Source organism: Actinia tenebrosa, unplaced genomic scaffold (genome assembly GCF_029948245.1).
Source record: "Actinia tenebrosa isolate PJP-AT-01 unplaced genomic scaffold, QUT_ActTen_1.0 PGA_scaffold4__44_contigs__length_22323623, whole genome shotgun sequence".
NCBI lineage: Eukaryota > Metazoa > Cnidaria > Anthozoa > Actiniaria > Actiniidae > Actinia > Actinia tenebrosa.
The window spans coordinates 13219086-13233124 of record NW_028292581.1 but is presented as its reverse complement, the minus strand read 5'-3'; the positions used below and the strand labels follow the sequence as shown (position 1 = coordinate 13233124).

Sequence of the window (14039 nt, the reverse complement as noted above, 5' to 3'; positions counted from 1 at the left end):
AATTCTAGGTAGGGATGTGGGGCGTGGGAATTTATTATCATATATTGTATATATTTAATTTTTTTCTCTCTCTATCTCTTGCTCCATTGTAACTCGGCCGGTAGCTGTGTTGTTACATGATGATTGTAAAAGAGGAAAAAAAAAGTTATATGGTCAAACTCAAAATAAGAAGAAAAACAGTGAAAAGTAAATGCATCGTAAATGAATTTGAGGGAGTACGTTACACTAGAACCACACCAAATAATATATATTTTTAGGCCAGATACGAAACGCAAACTATGTTCTGGTATTATAAGTTGGAATATTTTAATCTAAAAGAAGGTAAATACAATACTTTTCAACCAAATACAACTAATGCTAGCATGATAAGCTGCGGCACTGCAACACCTTCATTTTTAAAATAATACAAAAACCTTGTATTTAGAGTAATTACGAATTTACTCTTGAGCATAGTCATAAAATAATCTTCCAGTCCTATGTAACTGTTTTCAGCCAAGAGAGTCTTGTTAACATGCTTTTGGGATTGCCCAGCCCTTGAAAGCTTGAATGAAGCATTTGTTTTCTTTACAAATTATTTTTATGTTATTCAAACATTACTATACTACAAGTTAGCCAAAATAATGCATAGAATAAGAGCTTACTGATCTGTTTTGTTGTTGTTGTTGTTGTAGTTTTTGTTTGTTTGTTTTTTGTTTTTTTGTTTTGTTTTGTTGTTGTTTTTGCTTTTGTTTCTTTTTTTTTTTTTTTTTTTTTTTTTTTTTTTTTTTTTTTTTGCTTTGTTTTGTTGATTTTTGTTTAGCCTAATAGTTTTCAACTTCACGTTGGTCGAGCTTTGCAGTAAGTGCTTTCGAACTACTTGAATCATCAAGTTGTTTAATTAATTTTGCTCAATTGTTTTCGAGACTGATCCCCGGAGAGAAGTAGCTTTTTGTAATTAGAACTATCCTAAATATTTCCTTTAATTTTGCAGTGTTTGTTATGTTGTACGAATATTTGAATTTCTTGAAGTACAAACATACCACATACAAGCTAGATGAACAAAAAATAATGAAAATCCCCTTATCAAAGGCTATAAAAACGAAAATTGAATTAAATCTATTCATTTCTTGAAAGGCTTGAGAAAATTTCTCAACAAATTCAGTAAATAATGATTATTTTTTATATATAAAATGAGTATATATTAGGTGGGGTTGTTTTAAATGCACAGCTTTTGTTTGTCTTTTAGGGAACCAGCGCTTAACTTTTTAATGAGAAAAGCACTGAAATGCTCATAAATCTGACATCAGTACTTAGAGTGATTGACGTTCTGAGCTTATTAATTTTGAGGAACGATAGCTTTTGAACGAGATGTTAGAGAGTTAGATGATAAATATATTCCTAGATCAAAAACTGGATAGGAATGGATTGGAATTAAAACATGGATTGAACTCGATAGTTCATTCCGATGGTACTAGAACAATTTTTTATAAAAATAGAAATAATTTTAGATTTTAGGTGCTTTATTGGTTTCTGATCTAAAATTCATCAACCATGAATTTTATTTTTAAAAAATCGAAGTTTGAAGTCCAAAATTCCTCATTCCAGTCCAAAACAATAGAATTTTGGCTTTGCTTTCTTTGACTGGTGGTTCTTCTGACATAAGCCAAGCATATGTCAAACCGAGTTATTTCTTTCAGAAATGGCCAACTTTGAATATGACATGAATTTTAGCGCTGTTACAACAGTGCGACGAAGAGGCAAAACTCGACTTCTGTTTGTGATCATGATTTTATTGGTAATAACATCAGCTGTAGTGGCTTATTTTGTCGGTTATTACGTTAGAATCAATACCATTCAACCCGCTGAGGATAATAACCAAGAATATCACAAAAGATACCAAGATTCTGTGGACAATAAGAAATTAGAGGATAATTTAAGGTACGTTTTCAAGTCACTTTTCGGTTTCAAAACGAAGTCTGACCGTACGTTTACTTTCTGAAGAGGATTAAGCAAATCTTTCAGTTGACTAGGAATTAATTGCGTTGCTCCAATATAATATAGTTTCTAAAGATTCTTCATGGCTCATTATTGACGTAGGATTCAACAAGAAATAAACTCAAAACCAAGCTAAGTTAGTTTCACTGCAATGTTTGCCGCCGGCTCGAGGTTCCCTGTTAAATGCCAGTCGTCATCATCAGACGAAGCTCTATCTTAAACGCATGTTATTAAGTTCGAATCGAAAAAGGGGGGAAAATGAGCTCCTATAAACTTTATTGATTTCTGATCAATTCAGTTAAAAATGACTTACAAGTAAAGATTTATAATTAGCCCAGTTGGTCACACTAAAAAGAAACTAAAAAAAAATTTAGGCCACTCGATCTAGGGGCCTCGCAACTTCCCTCCAAAACAGCAAACAGACATAGGGGACAGTCGACATAGGGTAGAAAAAAATTAATTCCAATTGTCAAAGCTGTCGTTTATCTTATCTGTATCGATGGCAGTATTGAAGTTCTCCAACGACGAGTGTTCGAACAAATTTATTGGGCTTTCTTGAAGTTATTTAATGATGAACTTAGACATGCTTAATTGATCTGCTGTAGAAATAAAGTGCTTGATGGAATTCTTCATGTAGCAATATAGGCACTGCATTAGTTCTTAAAAAGGTCGCTAAACTATATTTTTGCAGGTTCTTTAGATTTACTCACCAAGCCCTTATTCATGGATTCTTCTGCATTTGATTCTTTTTTTTTTTTTTTTTTTTTTTTTTTTTTTTTTTTTTTGGTTCTGTTTTGCTTTTGTTCCGTGTTCCGTCCCTTCTTCCTTCCTTCCTTTGTCTTCTTCTTTTTCATACATTCTCCTTTCCTTCCCTTCCCTTCCCTTCCCTTCCCTTCCCTTCCCTTCCCTCCCTTTCCCTTTCCTTTCCTTTCCTTTCCTTTCCTTTTCTTTCCTTTTAGTTTGCCTTTCTTTTGCCTTTCTTTACATTTCTTTCATTTCTTTTCCTTTTCTTATTCTTCTCAATTCTTTTCCTTTTTTACTATTTCCTATCCTTTTTTCAATATTATCTCTCCTTTTTGTGGAATCTTTTTTTCTTTATATTCTCTTCAGCAGAACAATATTACTAATATTTTTTATCTTCCCACAAGGGATTTTTCTGAAAGTCCGCACGTTGCAGGATCTAAAAGGCAGTTAGAGCTAGCTCAGCGCATTTCCGAGTTATGGAAGAGCTATGGCTTCGACGAAGTCGAAATGCCAGAATATAGCGTTCTTCTGTCACGTCCACAACAAGACAAGCCCAACACTGTGTCCCTTATAGAAGATGGAAAAGTTGTGCACAAGATTGTAGGCAAAATCAACGTATGTATGTTTATTCATTAATTTCTGTTTTGCATTTATGCATTTTAGTTTCATTGTTTTGGTTCGTTTTAGTTCATTTGTCGTTTTTGTTTCTTGTTTGTTTGTTGTGTTTAAATTGCTTTATTGCTTAGTTATTGTTGTAGTATAGATGCATGTTATTGTTGATTCGCTCATTTTTGGTTTCAATGTATTTAATTGTTTTGGTATTTGTGGTACTAATTTTTATTTTTGTTTATTGGGGTTTGTGTTGTTGTTTTGTTTGTTGTTTGTTTTTGTTGCTGTTCTTTGTTTTTGTTTCTCGACTCTATTTTCTTCTTTTCTTATATTGCTTTTTTCCCCTTGAATTTTGATGCTAATGAAATATCAAAATAAGCGTCTTTTTTTATTGATGTATATGTCAGGTAACTTCAGATCCAAGTGGAGGCAAAGTCTTTCAATATGTGCCATTTTTGGCATATGCTTCAAATGGAACCGCAGAAGGAGAACTCATCTACGCAAATCTCGGGACGGAAGGAGATTTCAAACTTCTCCAGGCCAGAAATATATCCATCAAAGGAAAAATAGTTATATTTAGAAACATCCATGGAAGGGTGAGTTATTGGGAATCAAGGGTGGCGTAGCGCATGCGCAGTCGTATCCCACGTTCGATTGCTGGCCTTACATCCGACATGCATGTGAGTAGCGTTCGTTAATTGAAGGGTTTTTCCTCCGGTTTCTCCGCTCTTTACCTTGGCGCAAAGTCTAAAACGCTAAAATTTAAATTCGATCTGTGAGCTAGCCTGCTTTGACTATGATGTACCCAGCAGACAAAAAGTCTCTCAAGAAAGTCGGAAATATGAAGTTAAGCCTTGTTAACACTAGCGTCGTAATCATAATCGTTTACGATCGTTTTTGATCATATATGGAAACCAGGCTTTAAAACTCAGTCTGAATCAAAAATCGTAGTCTTAAGCGCCGTCGTAAGGTGCATCCGAACAGCGTCGTAATCGTAAGCTAAGCGGATCAGAAGCCGTTTTGTTTACTTACGACTACGATTACGAATACAGTCATTTTGCGATCGAGTGCGTGTGAACCAAGAAATCGTAATCCGATTACGATTACGATTACGATTACGTTTTCTTGGTTCACACTCGATCGTAAAGTGACCGTTATTATAACCGTAGTCGTAAATAAGCAAACTCATCATCGTCAAACTATAGGAATGTACGTTCAACAGAACAACACGACTGGTTGATTATACCGGTGTAAGACTGCCACGTGTTTTGGTTGAATGTCTGAATATTATAACGGGCAACCGAGATTGAGCAAAGAGACTCGAAACTGGAGTATTCTGTATAGATTTACGCTAGATTGTAAGTTCCAAGGATTACGATTTCAAATGCTATTATAATTATCATTATGCCTCTTAAGACAATACTGAAAACAAGTTAAAGTCGTATTACTGGGGTGCAAGCACATGACTTAAAATCCCCTGAGTTTAAATAGCAATGACGCAGCCACAAAGTTGAACTAACAAGAGAAGCTAGTGATTGGCTTTTCACGTGTGGCGTATTTTAAATGTCTCTTCTCAGGTCAACGATGCCGCAAAGCTCGGCGCAAAGGGTGCTTTACTATACCCGGATCCAATCGAACACAGTAGCGAAGGGCAATCAGAGGAGGACACGTACCCCAATACCGTCTGGAGTTCCCCTGAGGCTATCTTCGAGAAACCTCTACGATATATGTACGGTGATCCCCTAACGCCTGATCTGCCGTCCATCCCAGGAATGTACCGAAGACCATTGAATAAGACAGGCTTACCGAGTATTCCATCACAACCTATATCGTACAAAGATGCTATGTTTCTTTTAAGCAGATTGAACGGTAATTATACGACCTCTATAGAACTTATATGAATGCCTATATACTAGTGGGAAAAAATCCCACGCAAAAATTTTTAAATCACAGATTTTGAAACCAAAATGTAATGCTGATTTTTTAGTACAGCTTGCTTGCTCGTGGGGTCTTTTCAAATATTCAGTTGTAGGGAGCAGTCCTTAACAACGCTCTGCCGTTCAAAATGTTTGTAATTTTCAAAGCCAAGTCCTTTTTTTGTATAGCTAGCACTTTCAAATCGTGAGCTTTTGTGGTTAACTATACTTGCTAGCGCTTTTTGTTAAGAACCCAATTCACAAATGATAGATTTTTAATAAAATATGGTCCAGCACCGAACCGAAATAGGACGACAAATTTGAATGACTAATGTTCTGGACTGACTAGCCTCTTATACATGAGAAAACGCGTTTCCTTTTTCACCTGAGCACCAGACTATTCAGTCCAGAACAATATAGTTATACAAATTGGTCAACACAGTTTGATTCGCTGTATTAAAGTTTACAATGATCGTTGAAATAATCAAATTTTTTTAAAAACTTTGAAAGTATAAACTGGAATCGTAAACCTAGCAGTGATATGCCTGGAAACCAATTTTAAAAGCTGAATTTTATTTTGTTGTAGGAAGCGAAGTGCCAGAAGAATGGAGAGGTACTCTCAACCTTACCTACCGATTTGGTCCAGGTTTTAAAACAACAAATACAACAGTACGTATCCAAGTCTACAACAAAGTCGAAAGAATGTCTATTTATAACGCTATAGGAACCATACGGGGTCGAGAAGAACCAGATAGAATAGTTTTCATAGGGAACCATCGCGACGGGTTTTTCTTTGGTGCTGTAGATCCTTCTAGTGGTACTGCAACGCTTATGGAAATGTCTCGTGTGTTTGGAAAGCTACTGAAGGCTGGCTGGAGACCAAGGAGGACAATCAAGTTTTGCAGTTGGGCTGCAGAAGAGTTTGGACTTGTAGGATCAGTGGAGTTTGTTCAACAGAATTCAAAGCTTCTAAGTGATAGAGCAGTTGCGTATTTAAACACCGATGTAGCAGTGGGTGGCAAATTTGTTCTCGTTACCCAAACCTGTCCGCTTTTGACCGATTTTATTTTTTCTTGGGCGAAGAAAATTAGAGATCCAAATGCTCATGGCGACAAGACCTCGATGTACGACATCATGGTAGAGAGGTTACCTTCCCAGAAGAACCCCTCAGAGCCTGAAGCCGTAAACTTTGAATACATGAGTGATTATTATCCGTTTTACAAGACCATAGGAGTTTCGTCCGCCGACTTTAGCTACTTTTTTGGTCACAAGAAGAAAATGAGACTCTATCCCGTTTACCACACCCAGGAGGACACTTTCTATTGGGTCAAAAAGTTTGTCGATCCTGAATTTAAGTTCCATGAGGCGATGGCAAAGTTTCAGGGTGGAATGCTGTTAGATTTGACAGATTCTCCTATCCTCCCCTTTGGTCTAACGAGACTGGCAAACGCCTTAAAAGCTACGATGGAATCAGCGTCCTACAAAAAGTATTTGGAAAACAATCTACGAACAGATCACATCGTTAGAGCTATTTACAAGTTTGGAAATGCTTCTGCTAAGTTTGTTGAAGCCAAAGAGAAGTTAACGGGCAGGGAGGATCCTCTGGTGTTGCGCAGGTTCAATGATCAAATGATGGAGGTCGAAAGAGCGTTCATTCGTTTGACGAAGTACCCGTATAAGAATCCTATCAACAATCACGTGTTGAATGGAGACATGTATATAGGCGCTTTCTTCACATTCATATCTGGAAAGGGCAAAACCTTGGGAGACGTCGAAAAGCAGTTATCAATCGTTGCGATGGCTATTTCTTCAGCGGCAGACATCATTACTCCATTACCAAGTTCGTGTCAGGGATTGTACCCTTTCGTCATGGTTCATTTTTCTTGCTTTATGTTTTTGTTCTTTCATGTACAGCTTTGAAAAAAGCATAAAGTTAGCTTACTCAAGTTATTTATCGCAGCTTTCATAGACCCCTTGCAATAAATCCCTACCTGGGGATCGATGAATGAAAGGAAAAATATTAACATTTGGGGATATAGATTGTTTTCAAATTATACTGCTGTGTTTCTTAATTACAGACTCATTTACTCCGACGTAGTCTCTTTTCAGTGTACAGATATTCACAAATACCAACAGTAAAGTAAAGAATGTACAACTTCAACAATACCAACAGTAAAATTCCATGGACTTTAACTGGAACACATGAATATTCAAACTAACTTCATACGAAGTCGTGGCTAACCTTGTGCAACAGATAATTCAAAACTGGAGTGTCATTAGTGCAAGGCTTCTATTCTTTTGTATCATAATCACTGTCAAGTTTTTTCAAATTATAGTTCGACTCTTAAAGTGAAAATACTATATGTAAAACAATTGTTTTTAGAAAGAACCAAATAGTGTTATTCGCACTGGTCTCACCATTTGCCTTGATCATAGGAGGGTCATTTATAAGACGCATCGCTTCATCTGAAAGCACTGAAAGCAGTGAATAGGTTTAGCAACCTATAGCTATCTATCTTATACGTGACGTACTATCCCAAGGCGAGTAAAGATATCAAATTTCAGTGGCCTATTGATTCTTAGATGCAGCAGGACTTACTCGATTAGATTAGATTAAATTTGATTAAATTTGATTAAATTAGATTTGTTGTAAGGTTTGATTTAGCATCATAGGTATTGTTAGCGTAATAAATGTACTTGTTTTATTTATAAAAGTGTGAAAATAATTCATAATTCCTCTTCGATCAGGAGTCGCGTTTCCCAAAGTTAAACTCATCGACAAATGAGTTGGGGTTAGGTATACAAATCAACCAGCACTGCAAACACAGCAAGTAAGCTCCTGAGAATGCCCTGAGTCCCTGCCGCACATTGTTGGTAAGACCGCTGAGCAGCATGCATTGTCTCGATTTTAACTTCGCCTAAATTTCATTTAGCCACATGAAAGGTCACTGACTACTAATCCCATCATGCATCTCTCCCCTTCCACGTAGCTCCCCAGTTGCCTAATTTGCACATTCAAAAGAGAAATAAAGATTAAGATATCGAGAAAATGAAAACGTCATTTTTCCTTATATACGAAGCACTGTCCAATAAAATAAAGATAGGATAAGTACATTTTTGGCTATATAAGCACTTTTAAATTGAAAATTGGTTGAATTTACAGTTGACGTTTATGTATGGTATATAAAAGTAAAGAGTACTCACATAAACCCGTAAAAACATATACATCTTACATGCAAAGGGCCTCAAATATAAACTGAATCGTTCAAAGCCTAATTCGTCCTTCGATGGAATTTGGAGACACTATAGGTGATGGTTGTAATGAAGAAAAAAGTCAAGATTCTAGAAGATATACAATAAGAGTGTGCTCAGGTAGTAACTGGTGCAATGAAGGGAACTAGCAAATTGAACCTCTTATTCATAGTCAACTTGAGTATGTAAATTATATCCCAGGAGAATTGTTAATATGTATTCTCACGGACTTTATACTAATACAAAAGGGAAAGGACGCCATGAATTAATCACTCTCATTAAACCACCGACGAAGATGTGTACGTTTTTTGGTTTGTGAAGTCTTCCACCCGTCTTGCTCAGGTGATGGCTGACCAAGATATTGAGAATTTGGTTCGTTCAGCCTTGGAAGAATTCGCCAACGGAAACCCGGGTGATGCCGCCGGTGCCCAGCGTTGCCACAGCCTGTTTATTCAAAAAGCTCAAGGAGCTCAAGAGGTAGAAGTTTGTGGTTTATTTGTCTACATCACCAGATCTTGGTTATTCGATAATTGTAAAGTATGTGTGTTATAGTGAAATTCTGCAATTTCGTAGTGTGTTTATTTGGGGACATTTGTAGTTTTTTTCGGTTACCAACCACGAGGGCTTGGTTGTTAGTGTTGACATGTCTATTTTCCTTTAATTTGCCTTCAATACTTCTATATTATTATTTGTGGTATACTTCTGTACTCTTTGTGTGTTTAAGAAGCTGTAATAGAAGTATGATGGCAAAGATTGAAGTGGATTGTAATGGTGGGGTGCGGCAGCATATCCACTGGCATTTTCAGCCATCGTGTTTGGGCGAGGGTTTTCATACACAGGGTTCCCAAAATATGATTGTTGGGTTGGCTATATGTGACTGTCCGCTGGAAAATCTGATGATCGAGCGGGAGATGAGTCTTTTCAGTTCTGACCAGGGAGGATCGTTATTTATCGACTGGGGAGGTCTGAATCCAATGTCGGCCAGTGAGGTCTGATTATCGACCAGGGAGGTCTGAAACGAGTATCGACCAGTGAGGTTGGTTTATCGACCAGGGAGGTCTGAAACGAGCATCGACCAGTGAGGTTGGTTTATCGACCAGGGAGGTCTGAAACGCATATCGACCAGTGAGGTTGGTTTATCGACCAGGGAGGTCTGAAACGAGTATCGACCAGTGAGGTTGGTTTATCGACCAGGGAGGTCTGAAACGAGTATCGACCAGTGAGGTTGGTTTATCGACCAGGGAGGTCTGAAACGAGTATCGACCAGTGAGGTTGGTTTATCGACCAGGGAGGTCTGAAACGAGTATCGACCAGTGAGGTTGGTTTATCGACCAGGGAGGTCTGAAACGAGTATCGACCAGTGAGATTGGTTTATCGACCAGGGAGGTCTGAAACGAGTATCGACCAGTGAGGTTGGTTTATCGACCAGGGAGGTCTGAAACGAGTATCGACCAGTGAGGTTGGTTTATCGACCAGGGAGGTCTGAAACGAGTATCGACCAGTGAGGTTGGTTTATCGACCAGGGAGGTCAGAAACGAGTATCGACCAGTGAGGTTGGTTTATCGACCAGGGAGGTCAGAAACGAGTATCGACCAGTGAGGTTGGTTTATCGACCAGGGAGGTCTGAAACGCATATCGACCAGTGAGGTTGGTTTAGCGACCAGGAAGGTCTGAAACGAGTATCGACCAGGTAGGTCCGAGGTTAGATATGCCAGTGGAAAATATTTCTAGTAAACTACAAACTCTAACATTTCAAAAACACATAAATGGGTAGATGTGAATGGGGTTCCCGTTGAGGAAGGTCTAAAGGGTCTACCGACTAATGATGACATTATGAGGGGCGATGTGTTGACCGATTTGTCCCTGTTAAACCCTCGTGACCCAAAATATTGGATCTAGCGCCTGGTCAAGGACTGATATTGGGAGTGTAACAAGTTGTTGGGGTTCAGTTTAGCGTTCCCAAATTGAGGCCAAAAGTATAAACAACAGTACTTGATGTTGTTTAACGGTCTAACATATTAAAGAATGTTATCAGAATGTTGTCAGTCCTCATTGGATTTAGGAGGGGGGAAACAAGTATTGGAGAAGAGGAGCGCTGGTTTGAAGCCAGCTGACCTCATGAATTTGGATAGAGCCTGAAACAACGCATGATTGGTAGCGATGTGGTGTGAAATTTGGGAAGGCCAGAGTTGCCTTTGCATACCTTAATATTAACAATAGATGTGGCAGAATATTACACTATTCGATTTTCACTCGTGTTATTCGATCTTTTGATCTATTCGATTTTGACCCGTATTTATTCGATATTTTTTGGAGCAGGAACTCCACGTCTTTTTCAACTTCTCTCTGTTCTGTGTAGCTTTAAATAGCTTTAAATACCCGTAAAAAGAGCACTGATAGTAAGAGGGGGTAAGGGCGCACCTTCTATTGCATTAAACATGAGCCCTTGGCTCGGGAGAACTGGACCACCGAAGTAAAAAAAAATTACCCTTACTTTTTACCTTTTTGATCTGTTCGATTTTGACCCATTCTATTCGATCTTTTGATCTATTCGATTTTGACCCGTGTTATTAGATAATTTGATCTATTCTCACTGAGAAAATAACCATGATTTTGCTCCCGCGTTCAATAAATAACCTTCAGCATGATGGTTATTGCACGAGGTGCGTGAAATTCCATCCCTCGGGTCATTGGGAAGGTTTTTAAACCAACACCGAGCCTGTTTCGCCGTCTTTTCGCAAATCCGGTTTGGGAAGCAAACTCTTGCGGCTCTTGTTTTTTTTTTTTCTCGTCGCCGAAGCACTCATGGCCGCTCCAGTTCAACCAGACCCAGTTCAGTTACAAAATTTACAGCAACCTCAAGTTCCTGTCCCCTAGCCAGACCAACCACCTCCACCGCAAGACCAACAGCAAAACCAAGATAATCTTGCCAGCTGTAGAACCAACCCCTGGCTCAAGTGCCCGATGATCCTGCAGCCCAGGTTGATGCTCCGCCAAATGAGGTATCTTGTTTGTATCCCTTATTTCTTATTTGTTAGTTTTTACAATCGTGTATTTATCATTCTCATACTCATGAATAATTAATGAGGAGAAAACAAAGCAAATCACTACTGTGACGGTGGTTTGGAAATGTGTTCTTAATTTGCATTAAATTTTGTAAACGTTTTCTTTGATTTTCTCCAAGAAATATTCATGAGTTTGAGAAGTAATTTCAAACACTTGAGAGAGTCCTTCCTCCGATTTCCAAACACCTCAAAGACAGTTAAAAAAACTCGGCTGCGCCTCGTTTTTTCAACTCACTTTTCGGTGTTTGGAAATCGGAGGAAGGACTCTCTCGCGTGTTTGAAATATTACGTAAAACTTGGCCCCGGGGCGGGCTATGGGTCATGTCGCCCAATGCATCAGTTTAGCCATGTGGCGGTCAAATTTCTGTGCTCTGGCGTTTTTGGTCGTGTGGCGACCTTAGTAAATTTGTTTGGCCGTTAGGCGGCTGATTTTTCATCGTTTGTGGCGACTTAATTTGGTTTTCGGTCGTGTGACGACCCTGGTGTATATTTGCTCGGTCGTGTGGCGACCTTACTAAATTTGTCTGGCCGTGAGGCGGCTGATTTTTGGTCGTTTGTGGCGACTTAATTTGGTTTTTTGGTCGTGTGGCGATCTTTATAAATTTGTTTGGCCGTGTGGCGGCCGAGTGTTCAGTCATTTTTGGTCGATTGATTTTAACAGTAGTCTTGATGCGATTTAACAGTAGTCTTGATGCGATTTAACAGTAGTCTTGATGCTATGTCGGCTCACGCAACGACCCTAGTCGGCGTGTTTACAGAAAGTGTGTATTCTTGGTTTTCACTCACGTGACTAACTGCTTGACGACGGTTGCTATCCGCCATGTTGGTGTCGCATATATATAAACAAAGCGTATCGAACCACGTCATTTCACGGGTGTATAGCAACTTTTGTCATGGTTCACTGTATTATTGTAGGCTGTTCAAGTAATAGCAGAAAAGATACGGCTATAGGATTCTTCAGGATACCTTCTGTTGTTGATAAACAAGGAGAAGAAGCTGAAGAACTGAGCAGAGAGAGACGAGAAAGATGGATTATGGCGATAAGTCGCGACGACATACAATGGAAGAATGTTCTGAAAAACGAGAGAGTTTGTGGAAGGCATTTCGAGTCAGGAAGGCCGGCAGCAGCGTGGGATAGATTCAACAACGACTGGGTGCCTACCTTGAATCTTGGTAAAACTAAATATCGCCAAGTAAATAATGAAGCCGTGGAAGCGAGAGCTGCCCGATCAAAGGAAAGACGAAAGAGGTCTCTTGAACAGCTCGAGTATGAGGCTGCTGTTAAACGCCAACAATTAGATGCTAGTGGATTGCCCCTCGAAAATATCGACTTTGCAGAGGGTCCATCTACTGAAGAAGCTGTAGAAGAAGAAGGCCAAGCTTTAAATCTGTGTTCGAGCTGTGATCATGATGATTCCATGTCCTGCTCTGTAAGTCAAACCAACTCATGCCGCGTCCATAGCGTCTTCGTCCAGACTGAAAACGAAAACTGCCAGACTACATCTTCTATGTCTCAAACTGAGGAGTTCGAGTATATGTTTTCGGTAAATGGATATCAGCCTCCAACTAAAGATTATTTTAACACAGACGATAAAGTTCGGTTTTATACTGGATTGCCTTCCACTGAAATTCTGTTGACTATCTTTGACCACGTTTCTACAAGCATCACTCGGCGTAGTCAAACTCTTAGCAAATTTCAGGAATTTGTCATGGTTCTGATAAAGCTTAGACTTAATATACCGTTTCAAGAACTGGCATACCGTTTCCAAGTATCTCTACCAACAGTATCCAGGATTTTTTCTTTGTGGTTGATTGTAATGGATTCTCGTTTGTCGCCACTCATTTGCTAGCCAGACAGAAATCAGCTATGGGAAACTATGCCAATGTGTTTCCAGCAAGCGTTTGGCAAAAAAGTGACTGTGGTCATAGACTGCTTTGAAGTTTTTATTGATCGACCAACTAATCTTCTAGCCCGGGCACAAACTTTTTCGTCTTATAAACACCACAACACAATAAAAGTATTGATTGGGATTACCCCACAAGGAACCATTTCCTATATATCACAAGCTTGGGGAGGTAGAACCTCAGACAAATATTTGACTGAAAATTGTGGATTACTGGACAAACTAGTGCCTGGTGACATGATAATGGCAGACAGGGGGTTCACAATAGCAGAAAGTGTTGGCCTCAAGCAAGCAAAGCTGGTTATTCCAGCATTCACTAAAGGCAAGACCCAACTGGACCCAGTTGATGTTGAAAAGACGAGGGGCATCGCCAGTGTAAGAATCCATGTGGAAAGGGTCATTGGTCTGCTACGCCGTAAGTACACTATTTTACAGTGTACACTTCCTACTGACTTCCTCATATGCAACGAGAGTGGACCACCAGAATCCAAAGTGCCAGTGATTGACAGAATTATAAGAGTGTGTTCAGCACTTGTTAACTTGTGCCCTCCCATTATACCATTTGATTAGCCCAT

At 39.0% G+C, this 14039-nt stretch overlaps 3 protein-coding genes across 3 annotated transcripts in view; all 3 read left to right on the top strand.

The window, feature by feature from the left end:
* The first annotated feature begins 1640 nt into the window (after positions 1–1640).
* On the top strand, positions 1641–8250 carry LOC148907129 (aminopeptidase NAALADL1-like). The gene is made up of 5 exons (XM_089036177.1): positions 1641–1917; positions 3123–3333; positions 3735–3923; positions 4905–5196; positions 5830–8250. Exons 1-5 carry the CDS (start codon positions 1679–1681, stop codon positions 7161–7163), a joined length of 2265 nt encoding a protein of 754 aa, XP_088892303.1. The 5' UTR covers positions 1641–1678; the 3' UTR covers positions 7164–8250.
* A 4203-nt stretch (positions 8251–12453) lies between these two features.
* LOC148907127 (uncharacterized) overlaps positions 12454–14039 on the top strand; it is a 2236-nt gene continuing 650 nt past the window's right edge. The window contains exon 1 of the mRNA XM_089036570.1: positions 12454–14039. This exon is cut by the window's right edge and continues 650 nt beyond it. Within this exon, the coding sequence (XP_088892696.1) occupies positions 12454–13410 (957 nt within the window). The 3' untranslated portion in view covers positions 13411–14039.
* Positions 13438–14039, top strand: part of LOC148907128 (uncharacterized) — a 1252-nt gene continuing 650 nt past the window's right edge. The window contains exon 1 of the mRNA XM_089036571.1: positions 13438–14039. This exon is cut by the window's right edge and continues 650 nt beyond it. Coding sequence (XP_088892697.1) covers positions 13438–14034 — 597 coding nt within the window. The 3' untranslated portion in view covers positions 14035–14039.

Bases quoted from the DNA above. Each gene is read 5' to 3' on its own strand.
- LOC148907129 (XM_089036177.1), top strand. From the start codon at position 1,679: ATGGCCAACTTTGAATATGACATGAATTTTAGCGCTGTTACAACAGTG. The intron at 1,918-3,122 runs GTACGTTTTCAA...TCTTCCCACAAG, and splicing joins AAATTAGAGGATAATTTAAG to GGATTTTTCTGAAAGTCCGC. The intron at 5,197-5,829 runs GTAATTATACGA...ATTTTGTTGTAG, and splicing joins TCTTTTAAGCAGATTGAACG to GAAGCGAAGTGCCAGAAGAA.